At 38.8% G+C, this 19,094-nt stretch overlaps 2 protein-coding genes across 2 annotated transcripts in view; both read left to right on the forward strand.

The window, feature by feature from the left end:
• The window catches only part of emilin1a (elastin microfibril interfacer 1a), a 48,877-nt gene extending 45,489 nt beyond the window's left edge, over positions 1 to 3,388 (forward strand). The window contains exon 12 of the mRNA XM_055232277.1: positions 992 to 3,388. Coding sequence (XP_055088252.1) covers positions 992 to 1,311 — 320 coding nt within the window. The 3' untranslated portion in view covers positions 1,312 to 3,388. The remainder of the gene's footprint in view (positions 1 to 991) is intronic.
• A 1,667-nt stretch (positions 3,389 to 5,055) lies between these two features.
• On the forward strand, positions 5,056 to 14,499 carry ankef1a (ankyrin repeat and EF-hand domain containing 1a). The gene is made up of 10 exons (XM_033990639.2): positions 5,056 to 5,245; positions 6,215 to 6,376; positions 8,137 to 8,336; positions 8,747 to 8,896; positions 9,184 to 9,307; positions 9,817 to 10,633; positions 11,201 to 11,427; positions 11,786 to 11,928; positions 13,515 to 13,661; positions 14,338 to 14,499. Exons 1-10 carry the CDS (start codon positions 5,056 to 5,058, stop codon positions 14,488 to 14,490), a joined length of 2,313 nt encoding a protein of 770 aa, XP_033846530.2. The 3' UTR covers positions 14,491 to 14,499.
• The last annotated feature ends 4,595 nt before the right edge of the window (positions 14,500 to 19,094 follow it).

Below are 19,094 nucleotides of genomic sequence, written 5' to 3' on the forward strand. Positions count from 1 at the left end.
TGTACACTTAAAGCTACCATCCATAATTAGATTGGCAGACCTGGCTCTGTTGTATTCTCACATTCTACCACTATAGATTAGTAAATATGAATACTGATTTTGAAGTTGGAATATTTCTAGTGCATTTTTCTACCATTAATCAGCCTGTGTCTGTTTAACTACTTTTAACACAGTTATTGTTTCTCTCTTGTCATTTTCGTTTTTAACAACGTCAACTTTTAACTGCTCCTTTTTACTCAATCTTGTTCTCAGCCGTTTCAGCTAAGGAAAACAAAACGTTCAGCAAAGAAATATTGTGTCCTAGGATCGATTAGAGAAAGCTGAGTGGTGAGAAATAAAACAACTAATGACCCTTGTCTTATTTCATGGCTTTAACCTCAACAACCATCGGCCACCAGCAGCTTGAATCATGAGAGCCAATAACGTGGTCTGGAACAGTGAAATCAATCTGATACAAGGTTATTTTTGGAGCTAAAGGGCTGTTATAAATAAAGGTCTTAAACTTTAAAAACATAAAGGCCAGTTTAACTTTTCCTCATATTTTGTTGAGTGATGGCAGACATCTGTTAGATTTCTCAAAACAAAACGGGAAATTCCCACTGCCGCTTGAATAAAAAATATGCAAAGATTGTCCTTTTTGGAGAAGCACTCACTCGTCATGGCAAAAAGGTTCAGGGCCTTTCTGTGCAGTGTGCATCATAAGTAAAATCCTTCAGCTAAGGTAGTTCTGACCAGGTCTAGCTCAAGATCTGGCAAGATCTGAAAATGGGTTCCTGATCACTGCACTGTGGTGTCCACTGCTCCTGAAGGTTGCCCCAGCAACATTGAAGGATGGGTCAAATGCAGAAACATTTCCTTATAAGGACAATAAAGGGCACCTTGACCGCAGAAACTTTAGAGGCCAAAGAAACTAAGTGATTAAGAATGCATCATTACTCAACAAGTGTGGATATAATCACAATAGAAGCCTAACTCTTTCTCATCTTTTCAGGTTACTTCACAGCTCCAGTTCGAGGAAAGTACTTCTTCAGTGGCATTCTCACTGGTCACAAGAACATGAAGATTGAGGCGGTCCTGTCCAAATCCAACAGGGGCGTGGCGCGGGTGGATTCGGCTGGGTACCAGCCTGAGGGTCTAGAGAAGCCCATGGCAGAGGCCAAGCATATCCCTGGAGCTGTAGCTGTGTTCAACATCATCCTGGACCTGCAGGCAGGGGACACAGTGTGCATTGACCTGGTGACAGGACGACTGGGATACTCCTCTGAACCTTTCACCGTCTTCAGCGGGATGTTACTGTACGAGACGCAGTGAGAGGGCGCTGTGAGGGGACGCTGTGAGTGGGAGCTGTGATTCTTTTTGTTACAGGCATGCAGCCAACCAGAAGAAATAGAGTCATCAAAATAGATAAATATCAGTATCACAGTAAATGAGGAGACAAGATGAGGAGACGACATGAGGAGGGATTAAAACTGAAACAGAGACAAAAGACTCTCAGAGCCACAGACTCTACATGTCTAAGACTGAGCAAATGAAGAATGAGTGAAGACTGAATGGAACAAGTGACTTATTATATTGTACTGTATTTTGTGCTCAAAGGCAGCACAATATGGCATTTTACTCAAAGAGTTAAGCTGAAAGGTTTTCCGCTTTTTATCAATGACATAAGCTCTAAGCAAATTTTTGCAGTGCAAAGCAGAGTGCGTACATTTTAATAAACAAAAGGGCAACAGTAGGACTGTGGAGAAGACAAAAGGCTTATATACAGCTGTTTGATTCATATGCTGCATTTTACCACACCAGCTGAAGTTTAGAGAGTGTATTAGGCCAATATGGGACTGGTCTTGACTCATGTTTGTTGTTGTCATTGCCACATTTCAATGATAATACAATGAGATTTTTGCATTTATTGGCACATACTATGTATATATGTATGTACCCTGTACTTCTTTGATTGGGCGAGGTGATTTAATAGTTTCTTTTATTTAGTTTAGTGTGTGGCATACACTCTACAACTGATCTTCTGCCACCACTACAGGCAATTGCATTTCCAAAAAATCTCTGTACTGTCTCTGGCTGTCCTGTGCTTTACGTTGTTACTGAAGGCACTTTTATTTCTTTTTTATTTTCTAAAAAGCCACTTCAGTGTTATATAAAACTCCTACAGAACAGTTCTATAAAAGTTGTTCCAGATGAAGGATGAAAGGCCGGTGGAGGTGATAAAACTGTGGATTGTTTCTTGTCTTTTGAGCCGAGTCCCCCCACAGTCTGTCTCATTCACCCATTTCCTGAGTTCACTTCTTTTTTTTCTTTATACTTACAGTTTCACTTTGACCACAATTCAATTCCCAGAAACATAACGGTCAATGCCAATTGTCTTGGAAAAATGCAATGTGATTCAACCGTCCGGGGGAGGGACACGGGGCCAAACCACCATTCTTATGTGCACAAATGAAGTCACTCCCTACTCCGTCACAAACCACAACATTATAAATCATACAAGGGCAAAACAAAGAGCTTTTAGGCTATTTTCAGAAACACAGTGGGAGAAAACTTTAATGCATGAAAGGAAGTTTATGTAGATTTTGCATACAGCTGTAGAAGACAAATGAGAAGTGACAGCAATAACAAAACAAGTAGTTGATCAACGCTACTATTATTTTTACATTACGTTAGCAAAGGACTTGATAATGCACTGCTTCTTATTGGAAAACATGGGCTATCTCCATTTACTGTAAGATGACCTTGAGCAGTGCCCCCTCCTGTGCTTACTTATAGAAGATAACTATAATGTTATGAACACACATTATATAAATTCTCATTACATAGCAAAGTTATACAAGGGCAAAACAACGATCCATTTTCAGCAGTTTGAAGAATCTTAGCAGGAGGGAATTTCTGGCCAGAGGGAAAGTGGATTGTCAATGTCTCCTAATATGGGGCGATGTAAAACCAGAAAGATAAAGTCACTCAGCTGCTGCCTTGTACTGTGTAATTTTGATTAAAACTAAACAAATACTAAGCTAAACCTATAGTCGTGTTTCTACGCCACAAATCCCACCTCTGTTATGAACAAGATACTGAGAATTATTTTGTTGTAGATACTCCGAAATGGACAGAAATATATGCTTTATTATTATGAGTCACCACCAGTACTTTTTCTATTTTTACATGAATGAATATGACAGTTTTAATGTATATTTATATGCAAGAAACAGCTACATAATGAGCTGGGATGTAATTTTGTAAGTTTCTATGCAAGATATAACTTTGAAAGATAAGAATGTAAATATTTTATAGATATTTGTGTTACCACTCTCTCACCAATTACAGGTACCGCCAGTGTTTTGTATGGTTTTTTCACATGTGTCTGAAATACAGAGATTCACACAAGTGGAGAGTGACTTTGTGCTTATTTTTACATGTTACCTGGTAGAGATTAAGACAGTAATTCCTGAACACCAGTTTAACTTTTGCTCTTTACTTAAAAATGCATTATATAAGGGTTTATCACATTAGGAATGTTCCACAGCATGACATTAAAATCATCTTTCTCCATGTACAATATTACAAAGTATCCTTTTTTGAGTTTAATATACAAATAATAATACTAATATGATAAAACCAAGACTAAAGTGAACTGCAGTAACTTAGGCCTTACTATTAATATTTTAATCTTCAACCACTTTTCTATAACTATTTAACCCATATAATTTTTCTTTGTGTTACTCTATGGGATGTGCAGGCTATGGACACTAACTCCAACATATGACTCTCTTTTGGTGCGCACCACTGCCACCTGCTGTACATAAACTTTTCAGCAGGCCTGTAATAACTAATAAAAACTTCAGTCACTCCTTTATCCACAATGGAGATGTCTGATGTCTTTAATAAAGGCTAAAAGAGTGGCAATTTCAGTCAGTCAGTCAAACAAACAAACAAAAAGCCTTCCTTAAAAGTCATGTAAATTGTTCTATGCTCTGTTTCTCAAGGGGAAAGAAGGGGTAATTCTAGGCTTCCTCAGCTACTAGAGATGTTGTAAACAATATTCCCAGATGGTATTTCAACAACAGTTCTTTTAAGGTTCCACAGGGCGCACGGGACCATACTTTTGGAACCACTGATAATAACCTAGCCGTACACTTTCGATCTATTTGAGTAAACACCGTAAAGTATTATAAGTAATGTTATTTTCAAGTAGGCTGCTCTTATTTGAGTAGGTCCTACATATTCAGTAAAGCGTCTCTGTACCAGCCCGTGCGTCTTTCTCTTTCCGGGATTTTACGCGCGTTCCGTTGCCATGGAGCTCTGTTTGTTTCTTTTCTCCTGGAGCCGCAAAATGTGCCGCACAAGCCTCATAAACGTCCTGCAAAAGAAATGATGTGACTTTACTATTAATTTGTGAATGAAAGTTTGACTCTCGATATGTCATTACGCGTAAAAAGCGCAGAAGAGCAGAGAGTAACCAAGGGGCGAGGAGTTACGGAGCAAACAGGTACGTGGGGAAAGTTTGAATGTTAAATTTAACTTTAGTTACGTTGCAAAGTTATATTTTTTATATCCATATGTTTTTTGTGTGTTGATCCACCTATCCTAACAAATAACCTGAAAAACAAGATCATTTTTACGCGACGTGACCGTAGCCAAAGTTATCATCCAAAATATGAACTTTAACTGTGTTAGCTGACATTTTGCTAACGTTAATTAGTAAATTCACACATTCATACATTCGAAAGGCTATATATGTGTTTCTGAATGATGAAAAATACGACTGTTGCCACATCAAGTAACAATTGTTATGTATTTTGAATGGTGAGTCCCCAAAATGTCACCCATAACATGAAGCTGAAATCCCTGAATATGAAGTTGGGGCATAATGACAGTTTACATAGTTTACAATCAGAAGATATAATATTTAGTTTTAAATTGCTAATCGCAATGGCAACAGTCCTAATTTCTCATCATTCTGGACCTGTAGATAAATAATTGTAAAGTAACTACTATTAATATTATGTATTTTGCTCTTCTCTCTGTTCCCCAGAGCTTATTGCCCTCACCATGACTAGCAGAGAGGCCGAGGGTCGCCTGGAATTGCTGCAGATCTATAAGTTGATTCAGTGCATCCACGAAAACGACAAGGAACAGATTGAAAGCCTGCTGGAGTACGGAGCAAATGACCTCATCAACCTGACTGAGCCCAAGGACGGGACCGGGGTACTGCATGTGGCCGTGGCAGCAAACAACCAGGGTGATGGATAACTTAAGCCTAGTTTAACTCCACTGAATTACTGAATTACATGCTTGTCAGCCTTATAGAAGACTTATTATGCTTTTTCAGGTGTTTAGTATTAAACTATAACATACATAAATCATCATCTACATTTAGTTTATTATAAACTGCAATACTGATCTAAAAGAACTTTAAAAAGGTCAATTGACTTCCCGTTCCTAACTGCAGAACTGAGAAGTTCCACCTCTTCATAGAGTAAAAGCCAAAGTTAAATCTGTCAAATGGACAAAAAGTTGTAGGAGTGAAGATGTTTCGCTGCTCATCCAAGCCACTTCTTCAGTTCTGGTCAGATTGCTGGAGGACACTGCCTTATATCTGTCTGAAGGGAGGAGACAGCTACACTGAAACTGTAAACAGATATGGTTTACAGTTTCTGTATGTCGGCTAGGTCTTTTGGGCTACACTAAGTGTGCACTGTGCCTGAGACCTGCTTAGGATAATCAAACATTCATCAGTTTTGCATAATATGTTCTCTTTAACAAAGTAGAGTTAAGATGATAGATATAGATGTCTATTTATGGTCACATTTTTTATAGAGCTGTTCTACCTTACATGAAGGGACCAGTCACCCAGTCACACAGAGATTCACACATCAGTGTAAGAAGACACTCGGGGCAAGGTGGGTTAAGTGTCTTGCCCAAGGACACAACAACAGCATTCATCTGTGGGAGCTGGAATTGCACTGCCAGCCTTTGGGTCAATGGATCTGATCTCTACCAATGCTGTTTATGGCGAGAGCGGAATTTGAACCGTCAACCTTCAGACTAACACTCAAGCTGCCACCTGAGCTCCTGTCACACCAGTTTATCTATCTTTCAAATTGCCTAAAATACCAACTCTTGATTTAACAGTCATATTTTAATGTTAGCATCTTTCTAGTTTGCAGCATCCCATTTCAACAGTGCCTTGATGTCTGTGCTGTTATAGAACTGGTGAGCTTCCTCCTCTCCCACGGAGCTGTCCCAAATGTCCAGAACAAGAAGGGCATGACACCGGTGATGATGGCCTCAGAGCTCGGGAATGAGGCCATAGTGGCTCTGCTGGCTCAACACCACGCAGACATGACGCTTCTGGATTCTGAAGGGAAAGGTGAGGAAAAGTCAAAAAGTCAACCTGATTGGATTGTCAGTTATTGAGTTTCTATATGATGTTTCTTGGTCAAAATGGATGCTGTATTCTAGTACAAATTACATTTGCGTAAAGTAGGGATTGGTAATGAATACAGTTTTGACCAAGATCAAGATTCAATCATTTCTAATCGTCAACAATCAGTTTGGGTCTTTTTAATCAATCTTCTGTAAAACAATGGAGTTTCAAGTTCATACTTTGAAGGAAGGGTTCAACAATAATGATATAAGCATGTATGGTTCATGTTCAGGATATTAATATTGAAACTTTTTTATATATATTTAGTAAAAAGTAATAAATCTGAATTTTTAAAAAAATCATGATCGATCAATCTGAAAGAATTTTTTTTTTGTTATATTTCCCAGCCCTATGGTAAAGTAAATAGATGGGTATAGCTTCTTATTTTCTGTTTTGAATTTTGAATGAATACATAATAAGAGTAAAGAGTAATAAGAGCCTAGTGTTTCTTTTGCAAAATATCAAACATGGTTTAATGGCAATTCATTGTCAATAGAACAATAGAAGAAAATATTTTTTGTTAAGTTTATCATTTTCAGGTCAGTAAGACAAGCCTCCACTAACCCATGTTTGACTCCCAGTGTCTGTTTCACTGTCAGGTCATTGGCACAGGGTTGTTTTCTGTTACATGTCAGGGGAGCGTCTTGCCTTGTCTTACAGCTCATCAAAATGCACACAGCGCCCTCTCTCTTTAGATATTGATGAGGTATTCCAGACGACTCCTAGAGGGGCCCCATCTTCTTATTCAAGCCAGTTTTTAATCTAATCAGCATAATTACTCCAATTACCTTATGTCCGGAGCTACTATTACAAGAACTGGAAGTATAAAGTAAAGCTTAGAGGGGGATTTGCCTTGAGTTTGTAGGTATAATAGTAAAAGCCATTATAGTTTTGGCATAGTTACTTGCAGCATATTATTTGTGCTTGCGCTTACATCTAATTACAGATCAGGGCTGCTGGCGATCCTGTGGTGTAGAACAGAACCAGTAACTTTAAACCAGTCCATTGTCTGAAAGACTGGAGGCCGGCCAGGGTTGCATTACATTACATGAAGCCTTTGTTTGTGGGATAAGCGCTTAATACTTTTACATGACCCGATAAAGAGTCAGCTATGTGTAATTACAATTTTGTTTTCTGAGTTAGCACTATATTAATATACCTGAAAAATACATACACACAGCAGCTTGTAACACATGGTAGTTAGTTGGTACAAAACCTTTATTAAATACAGATAGATTTTTTTTGGTGCTATTTTTAGAATTTGTAAGCAAGATAAAGTGTATAATTGAATCAAGAGCCGATACAGTACTGTCCATTGTAGATGATAATTAAATAGGGCTGAACAATTACCCTGAATTTTAGTTTCAAAATTCAATAAATACCAAATAGTTTAAAATGGTCTGTGATCTGCCTTTCAATAAAGAAAAGTCTACAGCCAGTTCTGTAAGTTGAAGCAGACTTCAGACTTTAGTGGAATAAATTAGATTTTTTTTGTGGTAAATTCCACTGAGTAAACTAAACCAAAGGTCTCCTCCATGAAATTCATATTAAAAACATTTTTATTGAAGGGGGAGCATATTGCACAGCCCTAATCTTCATACAATGTCAACTTAGGCTTCTTCTTTTCAAAAGTTTGAACTAGAGCTCACTTACAACCAAAAATGTGTCTTATAACATGCTAATATTTTTTGGTGGGCCTGCAGGTGTGCTGTTCTACTGTATCTATCCCACCAAGGCCCACACTCGCTGTCTGCAGACGGCCATGAAGCACCAGGCTGATGCCAACAACGTCTCGGCCTCCGGGAGCCACGTGTTCCAGCTCATGTGTGAGAATGCCCTGGAGTGTACCCCCAAGTGTCTGTTGATGCTGGAGGGAGGAGCCGACCCCAATGCAGCTAACGAGGTACAGACTGGAAAAAAAATATTATAATGTGACAGTGACCAGCATTATAAAGATTCAAATAGGATTATACACCACAAAACACAAGGGTTTAAAAAAAAAAAAAAAAAAAAAAAAGCAATTAATGTCTTACTTGTTTCCTTCATCTTTCATTGTATATTTTAACATTAACAAGTGTGAAAAGAGAGGATGGGGAGGGTATATGGGACAAATGAAGTGGTGACTGAACAATGGGACAATTATTAAACTGTCTGAAGCTCTGTTTCTCTGTTTCAGTTACAAGCTAGCATTAACCAACTCCAACTTCAAGACACACTCACCTTTTATGTTGAAAGTCTGACATCCTGAACTCTTGTATTGATATCAATCTTCAGAAAATGTGTAGTAGTTTATGTGTAGCTTCTCTTTGGTAGAAAACTGGTGCGACCGCGTTGATGGAAGCAGCCAAGGTGGGTTCCCTGCAACTAGTTCGGTCTATTCTGAGGAGAGGAGGAAACCCCAATGCCATCGACAAAAAGCGCCATACCGCTGTCCATTACGCTGCCATGGGGGGCTTCTTTGAGGTGTATACTCATTTGTCTATACCAGCAGTTATACTCAGTTGCTGTATATTAACTCAAATTGGCTGACCTGCAATAACTAATGTAGATTTCAAAGTTTTTTGTTACTTACTTGTTGTCTAATTCACACAAAAGATTCTGAATCCCAATAAATGGGTGTGATTGTATTATTTTGATTATTTTGAATTGAGTTTTTTATTTTCATAAGCCAAAACACAAATCTCAGCCATTAGAGTATGACTTTTATTGACCGCGCTCACAATACTTATACAGCCATTGTTATTTCACAGGTGATAAAAGTACTTTCTGCGTATAAGGCTGACATGGGAGTGGTTAGCCTGGAGGACTGCACTGCTCTACATTTCGCAGCAGCCACTGGGGACGCCAACTGCTGCAAGTTTTTGGCACAACGAGGTCAATAAATACTATCTTCAAAATAGTTATTAAAGGTGCACTATGGAGCACTGTGTAACTTTTTAGTTGGAGCATAGACCACCTCCTCATCTCCATGGAGATGCTATTACTTTGCCTAGAATGTTCCACAGTATAGCATTGCATTTGTCGATGGAGACAAGCAGGTGATGCCATCAGATCACATTACGGGTGAAATTTGCGGAGATATGTGTCAGCTCTGAGTAAGAATGCACGTTTTTTTTAGAGGTATTTTTAGCTATTCAAACACCTAAATGGAAGATGGACTTTTAATCCTGTCCTGTGCAAGATTCCAAGCAAAGCTATGAAGATGGAAAACCCTAGCCTCTAGAAAAGTTACTTAGTGCACCTTTAAATTATATAGATTAGACCTATGACCCATAAAAGTGAAATCAAAGTACATGGTTAATTTGTAGAATTACAGACACATTGGCTACCAACCATATTTGTCATTTTCATTTCACCTTAAATTGTGAAACATTTCTTTATAGGTTGTAACCCTAAGTTGAAAAACCTTGAGGGTCTTCTTCCACGCCAGATCGCCAAAGACCTTGGTGCCAAAGCCGCTGCGAAAGAACTGCGGAAAGCTGAAAAACTGTTTGGAAAAGGCAACAAAGCCAGCGCTGTGGGACTGCTGTCGGACCCCTGGGCTCTGAGCCTCCACGACTGGTCCAACATCTACGAGACTGAACTGAGACAGGCGTTTGGATCTCAGGACATTCTCCCTCTTGATAGGTTCATTACAGTTTTAGAAGAAGTCCGTGCTCCTGTTGAAATCATCCAACTCCATAAAGTTGTCTCAATGCACGATAAAGCCAAACTTGGATTCATCAATATAAACGACTTTATCAAAGGATCTAAGTACATAAAGAAGCCATATCTTTTGTCCACATACCTCCCCAAGAAGAAAAAAGAGAAAGGCGGGAAAGGAGGTAAAAAGAAAGCTAAATTTGTACTCCCAATGCCCATTTGTACCCTCACACCGGAGCTCAAACCAAGGAGACCAGACGGAGGACCACCACAGTTCATGATCGAAACGTACCGTGACTGCTCTGACATCAACAGATTTGACAAAGACCACCCGCCCATTCACCCCATAGTGAATGACTCGGGATGGTACCTGGAAAAGCCTGATAAAGTTTTTATAAATGTGAGCTACTGTGTGAAGAGTGGAGACTTGGAGTCTCTGGACCTGGCCTTCTCTCAGGGCGTGTCTGTGAACGTTCAGGACGAGTTCTACAAGACTCCACTGATGATCGCCTGCCAGAACGGGAGTTACGAGATGGTCCAGTATCTGCTCAATCGAGGGTCAGTGTATGATAGACATTTACTTTACTTTTTCTTTTTTTTTTTGACCCATAGGTTTATTAGACTGGACAGTGTAACCTGAAATGGGGGAAAAATTAAAAGTTTATTCTTTTAAATATGCTTCACTTTATTATTAAAAATAAAAAAAAAGATTCCTTTTGGAATAAGTTGACACTAAAGCACACCTTACAATAAAAAAAAAAATTACATTTTGATTTATGATACAACACAAAAGGTTTTTGTGACATTTGATGGTGAAATTGCATATTGCAAATGCAGTCTCTACGTACACACTTGCCTGCTCCCTGGACAATGGAATCAATGGATGAGTAAATAACAAAGCATTTTAAATGCATTGACATTTTGCAGACTGAAAGGCTTTATTCTTTATACATTTATAAATGAAGCTCATGTAATGATTACTATTGAATTATATAAATGACACCAGCACACATCCCATTCAGTGTTAGCGTTAGACACAGTGCAGAATCACACACTACATCATACTATCATTGATTTTAAACATAAGCCCCATTATGTTTTACCTAATAATAATTTTCCTGGCAGAGCTGATGTGAATGCGTGTGACCAGTTCTTCTGGACCCCTCTGCACCATGCGGCCCACGCAGGACACGTGGACATTATTGAGCTGCTGCTGAACGCTGGAGCCTCCATAGACGCCCGGGCGCTGAGTGGAGGGACCCCCCTCATGAGGGCCATCCAGAGCTCCAGACCCGCCTCAGTGGAGTACCTCATCAAAGCAGGAGCCAGCGTCATGGCAGAGAACAAGAAAGGTGCAGATAATTCTCTGATAAAGACACTTTGATTTCAATATGTAAAACATGACAGGTTTGTAGGTTATTGAGAGAATTGATACTTAAAGTTAAGGCATACTTCATTGTCCAAAGTTACTGTTACTACTTTGATAGCATGCCATGGTTTATGTCTTTCTTGCTTTTAGCCACTCAGTGTCCAGAATTATATATGTTGGTAACATATTAAAACAATGTAAGCACTTAAAATAATCGACTACAAAAACACTAATTCAATTTCATGTCGTAGAAGTAATATGAACTTGTCATGTCAAGGATACAACAATAGTATGTAGGATTAGTTGTAAGGAGTTTCATATACATATGTATTATTCTACAGAACAAGACTGCCTTGATATTGCCAAAGCCTTTGCAGACATCAGAGTCATAGACATGGTCAATGCCAAGGTGGAGTCCCTTCCCAAACCAAAGGATGGCAAAAAACCCAAGGGAAAAGCCAAATCTCAAAAGGCCAAAGCAAAGGTAAAAAAAAGCAATACAAAATAATAAAGGTGTGATCTATCATCTCCTTTCCGTTGTGCTGTTTCTGTGTAATATCCTCACAACATTAAAGGGGCTGCACCTGATTTTTACTGAATAACTTTTGTGGCCCAAAATTATTCTCCACTTACCTTATGCATTCAGAGCATCCTAATTATTCACCGTGATGAGTTTATAAGCACGTTTCACAACTTTCAGAGACCAGAGCAGAGTTTTACAACAACCACCAGCATACTAACACGCACTTCCTGGTTATCGGACAATAAAACTGTTTACAATTAGATGTAGACAGCACACGGCAACATATTTTGACCTTAAGACCTGTTTATATAATATATCTGCACTGTGGCAAGACAATTTTTTCTCAAATACATGGAAAAATTGGGTAAGTTTCCTGACATCTTTGTAATAGACAGTATATCTGCTGGCCTCTCATTGACCTCTCATTTGAAACCAAAATTTGTCTGAAGCTAATCGGCCTTTGAGGCTCATGTGTCCGACCCTCTGAGCGTGTGTGAAATCTGACTGGGTAATAGGATTTCAAGCATTTCTCATTGCTGTGCCAAAAACCTTCAATCATTCATCTGAGCGATTAAAAGGTCAAACAGTGAATTAACAGGCTATTTATTAACTAACCACACACTTCTAGTTTATAATTTAGCTTGAGGCACAGGGCCAAAATGGCAGTTTAAATGACTCTATGCAGACTGGTAAAATATTTGATGATAATTACGTTTTAGCAGTGACAAAGCAGAAACATTTTATATTCTAAGCCCCTTTGCTACTAAAATGTGCTTTTCGCTACTTGTTCTCACATAAAAGTTGTAGCATTGGATCCCAAGAGAACCTATCAAACTGAAAATTCTCATTTCATTCCTTTATCTTTCAGTTTCCTCAAAGTGATCCTGACTATATATAATCAAAAATATACTGGAAAGCTACTGAAAGCTATCTAACGCAATAGCTTCATCCCTGGAGTACGTGTTTATAAACTTTTTAACCTGAAATTGCATGGATCAGTCAATCTGTGCTGCAGTGTAGATGTTTTGACAGACAGATTGAAGTTTAGATCCAGGAGAGTTAAAGCCCAGAACCAAAAGTGAAGAGAAAGACAACCTAGGAGGCATATCTGCAGGCGAGGGAAGTAAGAGACAGTTAACACACTGCATAATCCACACAAACTTTATATTTCTTTATTTATCTTTATATACTACAGATCTATACAAAACAACATAACAAATCATCCCTTTTTGAATCTTGTCTTATCTGTAATAGGTTTATTATTGTGAATAGCTCTGTTTACATGCATAACAAAAATGTGATCATAATCTGATTTCTTATTATCAGATTATTGAATTGTAAACAGCTTCATCTGATGTGAGTATACTGATTTCTCTTGGGCTTGTAAACAGCAACAATCAAAATCATATTGTGTTATCTGATCTATTTTAGCATCACACTTATACTGGCCATGTAATTGTGCTCACTGTTAAATGATCTTATTGATTACTAAGTGCTATTGTATATTTCTCTTATTTTCTTTCTCACTTTATCATTGTTTGCTGCAGTTGTTTTCTTCGGAAGTTGCCGGTGCCTCCACTGCCACAGCTGAGAACATCGCTCCTCCCAAAGAACTGAACAGCGCCGTCCACGAAAACACTCTGATCACGACCGGGAAGGCCAACACTGTGGACATCACCTTTGTGCCAAAAACTGTACGTCCAATCACAGCTACTGGATGGTTTATTCACGTAATTATTATAGCTTTCTATTGTGTCATATATGGCAAAAAAATCCAGTGCTTAATGACTTATTAAGGACCCTGAGTTTGCTAAATAAAGATACAGTATTCCTTATATTACTTATAAAGGCCCATGCCACGGTTTACACTGTACTATGTAACTTTTCTAGTGGATAGTCTCACACATGCTTTCCAAGGCCTATGTTACATTTGCATTTATTCTATTACAGATGTTTTATTGCTTGAAAAACATTGAAAAACATGCATTCTTTAAGTGAGTGGGCTTGTCTCTCCACAGACGCTAACCTGCTTGTTTCCATGGAGATAAAGTCCATGTCTCCATCTGTAAATTATGGCATAGCATTCGTCATAGAGACAAGCAGGTGGCAGACCCTCTACTAGAAAAGTTATGTAGTTTATGTGTAAAAGTACAAAAAAAACATAACTTTAAAGAAAAATCACTGCTAGTTTGCATGTTTTGCCTCATTGATTATGTTTGTGTAATCATGCTGTTGTATTTGCTGTATTCTTGCACCGGTTAATAACATTCTCGCTTCATTTTGTCATTTTAAAACCCAAAATACAAAGTGCAGAATATTAAATTTCATGAAATATAATATAAATAATGATCTTCTCCATCTTTTTGTCAGGTTTGGGGCGAGCCTCCCAGCACCAGTCAGCTGATGTCACAGATTGAGAAGCATAAAAAGCCCCTGTCAGTGGAGATGGACTTTGAGGACTATTTACCCTTCAGCCAGAGCGTAAAGAGGAGGACTGTGGAACTGCCAAAAGCAACTAACTAGAGCAGAGAGGTCAGAGAACAGAGAAAAAAAGAACACAGACATTTGAAATTAGGGCTGTGGGTCTAACAATGACGTGTAAACTGCAATAATCTATGTCAAATATGTTTTCACCAGTTTGTATTCACCATTAATTGATGATCTTTTAATACTAATGCATATTACAACGTAGGATTAAAGAGAGAAGCCAAAGATGAGCTATACTTAACTGATTGAATTATGACTTGACTAATCTCTGAGGCTCCATAGAAATACTGACACAGGTATAGAGGATATATTGATCATGTGGTTTGGTTAACAATTAAAAAAAACACCTGGAATTGAATACTGAGGGTTTTTTTGGAACATTCTAGGAAAAATTAAAAAAAAAATCTTCACAGAGACAAGAAGGTGGCAGTTACAGCGTTAATCAATGCTCTTATCACAGATTTACAAAACCCAGACGTTGATGAGGAAGAGGGTTTAGCTTGCACTTTTTAACTAAATACAAATACATTTTGCAAAGTTAACCAAGTAGTTTAAGAACTGAAATGACTAATCTAAAACAAATTACTTAATGAACAGGCGCCGAAAATTGCCTGTAGGTTAATAATCTCTCTCTATTCGTCTTTATTTTACATTGGGTCTTTTGTCTTATTAAATTCCTGGTATCTTTTGGCCCCTCTAAAGTAATTGCTTAACTTCTGGATGGCATAAACGGTAATTTAGACAAATCACTCCACCCATTCCAATGAAATAATAATGCCAGCAGAAGGAGTTGTTTGTGGGGGGCAAGAGCGTATGGTAAGAGCAGCAGACTGGAGTAAGTGCTTGGTGCAGTTAGACAGCGATAGATGAGGCCTGCCCTGATTCTGCAGTCTGGACCGCAGTAACAGACTGAGAGGCTGGCAGCGGTCCACACAAAGGAAAGAGAAAGAGAGAGAGAGAAGGAGGGAGACGGAAAGATTTCACAAAATTCCTGTTTTTGTGTTTCCTGTTGTTGAGACTGGTCTGCTGTCTGAATACAGAAAGACCTGCAAAGGTTTTTAATTGTTATGTTTAGACTGACTGGTCGTGATTGTCTGACTATAGTTGTATTTTAAATTGCAAAGTGTTTATACATACACAGTGTTTCTCAAATTCTGGGGCAGTTAACATTGGTGACATGCAGATTTCTTCATGTGTGTTTAAGTCCCAAGCAGGTACTACTTTTGCCCTGGTTCATTGCTGTCCTCCTGTGTGAGAGCTGGTAACCTGATACAGAGACTGGTCAGTAAACCCTCTTCAATTTGCACTGATACATCACTAGTTCAGATTTTGGTTTATACTTTTCTATTTATAGCCTATAATCTTGATAGTCAATGGCAATGATCCTAACAAAAAACATCTTTGAATATACAATTTCAGGTTACAATCTAAATCAAACTGTATTTATAACTCCTGTATTAAACAAAAGTTGTGCAATACGCAAACCCACAGTATAATACCTCAGTGCGTACTCTAAAGTAGGGCAATGATCAGCCAGCAAGGTTTTCTTCAGTCAGTTGCAATTTCACTTATTTACCAGCATGTGGCGCTGTATAGCAATTTTACAGAACATCGCTTTTGCTATTTATTACTGTGATAGAACAGAAAACTTGGAGGGAGCTCTTGTGTTTCAAGCAAAGGGCTCAAAATGGCAGCCATGTGGATTTATTATTAGCACTGTGACCCGTTTGATTCAATTGTCCCTAATCTCATTGTATTTTAACATCATTTAATCAGCGTCTTTCATGGTTTATTGAGTCAAATGCATCTTAGGCGAAGGATAAGTAGCATCTAGTGTATGTGAATATCATGCATACATTTAAGTGTTTTAATATTGCATAGACGTACAGTCCAGAGGCATCCATACCACCGTATTTACATAAAATTAGTCTCAAGGTCTATGGGGACACGGTTATGTAATCAAATACAGGGGCAGAGGGACTGTGGGGCAGCAGCTTGGTGCACATAGAGTAGGAACAACCTTTGCAGCATCATTCACAATATGCACTAAAAGGGTAGAAGTGACACCCAGGCGAGGCTAGAGGACACGACAGGGGGCGGTGTGTGTCGGTACTAGGGTGATGGGAGTGGAAAGTGACTCAGAGGGGGGAGTGGGCGTGCTGATTATGGGGGGCTTTTCTCGCACCGTGAGAGGAGAGGCAGCCTGGCGCACACAGGTTAGAGGGAGTAAACAGCACCGACGTGACGCAGTGTGGTACTCAGGGGCGTGGACTGCATCTTATATGGTCATGCAGTGCCTCGAAGCCGGGATAGAGAGGGGAGGGGTTAGGGTCCGGCGGTACTGTCTGATGGAAAGCAGCTGGACTTGAACTGTTATTGTGTTGTTTATGTAAGTGGATACTGATTGCGGTGCGTTTAAGGACATAATCGAAAGGTAGAATTTCAGAGGATGTATAGCAAACACGCACATACGTATATATATATATTTGGACACGCTGGTTCCTCTCTTCCCCCCCTCCCCTTCTGCTGAGTACTGCAGTCTACCAGTCCTCCTCCTCCTGCACCGCTTACTCAGCACTCTCCAGATTCACTTTCAAAACAACTCACACTAGACAGACTGTATATACTGGCATCATTTAACCTTTGTCATTGTATTTTAAACAAATCCTTCACTGTCTGTATTCTAGTCTATACGTAAACAGCTTTGTCAACAGTTCCCATCTTTTAGATTTTGATTATCTGAGAAAAATGAGGGCTGTAGATACATACATAAATAGATAGACAGATATATAGATGGATGGATAGAAGATACAAATAAAATGGTTACTACTAGGAATAAAGTGCTCAGGTATCATTTGAAAACTCCTTAATATTATCTACTACACACAATACCGGTTTGAGTATATCTATTTCATATTTTAGAGCTAATATAGTTAATTAATTATCTGTTGATTTGTTGGTTTAATAATGCGAATTGGTCCATTTTTGACTTATAAACAGAAGCGCGCACAGCCAGAAGTGTTTCTTACACTGCTGTTGTTAAACCATCGTTCTGCTTTAGTCAAGTTGCAGGTTGAATTGTGACTTGGCAGATTTTTACCCTGGATGCCCTTCCTGACGCAATGCAGCCGTATTTATTTAACTGGAGTGGTTACCGGTGGTGAAGTGTTTTGGTCCAGAACGCAGCAACAGTCGAGGTGTGAGTGATATATAGTGTTTCCCTTTTCAATATGTAAACTCACAGTCCCATCACTGACATGTCATTTTGGGTAATCAGTCAAATACCTGTTTCAAACCTGATGGATTTTTTTTGTTGAATAAGTCGAAAGTAAACTAAAATAAACACCTACAGTAAATGGAACCATGTTACTGAAATAACTGATTGCATATTATAAAGATGATATTTAGTGACTGAGGCAAACAATGAAATGAAACATGTCACAACTAAAGAAACTATATGAAGATCTATTTGTGAGATTCAAGTTAAAGTTTTTGTAGTGGTACTAAATGTAGATATATGTTACTACTTACATAGCTATTCTGTCAACATACACTGGAAGTAAACTTTAAACTTTATTTATATAGCGCTTTTCACAGGTAAAAATCACAAAGTTCAGCTGCATCAAATAAACAACGATGAGTCAAACAGGGTCATAGGACTCAAAAAGCTTCAAAAAATCATCAAAACCTTTTCTAAACAGGAGTGTCTTGAGCTGCTTTTTAAAAGAATCCACAGAGCCGGCCACACGGAGAGAAAGGTGCAGGGTTTTCCATCATTTTGGGGCCAAAGCCTGAAAGGACAGGTCCCCCCACAGTTTTAAACCTGTTTTTTTGGGACCACAAGCAGATTATGATTGGAGGAATAGAGGTAAGAGTACAGCGTAAGGAGTTAAAAGGTCTAGGATGCACTGGGAGAACGTCCATGCTTCAAAAGTAACAGCAAACATTTTAAAATCAGTCCTGAATTTGGAAGCCAGTGGAGGGATGATAGAACCGGAGTAATGTGGGACGTTCTGGGGGTTCCTGTTAAAAGCCTGGTTATTTGTCTTTCTACTTGCTACACTTATACTTTACAAAGATGTACAACAGCAACTAAACCTGTATCTTATTGTACCAGATCATACACTGCATTTTCACACAGTCAAACATCTACCAGCTTTTTTATTTTATTTTATTTATAGCACATGTCTTGGTAATCAAACATAAAGCAATATACAATAAGCGTTTACAGCTAATTAAAAAATGTTGTTGATTTTCTATTTTATTTTGAGGAGCCGCCGTGTCCCAGTGACTCAGAGGGTACAGTGTGTTCTCTGTCTGAGCCCTCCTCCTATAGACCAGCCTATACGCAGCAAACATCTGTGTCTGCAGCCAATCACAGGCCGGCCCTGCACACCGGCTCTCAATCACCTCCATTGATTATGCAAGAAGCCAAAATGTCAGAATGAAATCACTAAATCAGGCTTAAAGAAAATCCATGAGCGCTAATTTCAAGATAAGATGGATCCCGTGACGGTCTGTGCGTTGGGTCCGTTCAGGGTACATGGAAATGCTGCATCTTCAGAAACAATAGTAGTGTTGTAGATTCTGGTTTACATGAATTATTGATGAGGGAATCCAGTTTCACGCTAAGCTCTGCA

The sequence above is a fragment of the Periophthalmus magnuspinnatus genome, chromosome 24 (assembly GCF_009829125.3).
Source record: "Periophthalmus magnuspinnatus isolate fPerMag1 chromosome 24, fPerMag1.2.pri, whole genome shotgun sequence".
In the NCBI taxonomy this organism is placed as follows: Eukaryota; Metazoa; Chordata; class Actinopteri; order Gobiiformes; family Gobiidae; genus Periophthalmus; species Periophthalmus magnuspinnatus.

Coding starts and splice junctions, on each gene's coding strand:
- ankef1a (XM_033990639.2), top strand. CDS start 5,056: ATGACTAGCAGAGAGGCCGAGGGTCGCCTGGAATTGCTGCAGATCTAT. Junction 9,308..9,816: donor CAAGTTTTTGGCACAACGAG/GTCAATAAATAC, acceptor ATTTCTTTATAG/GTTGTAACCCTAAGTTGAAA. Junction 11,929..13,514: donor CTCAAAAGGCCAAAGCAAAG/GTAAAAAAAAGC, acceptor TGTTTGCTGCAG/TTGTTTTCTTCGGAAGTTGC.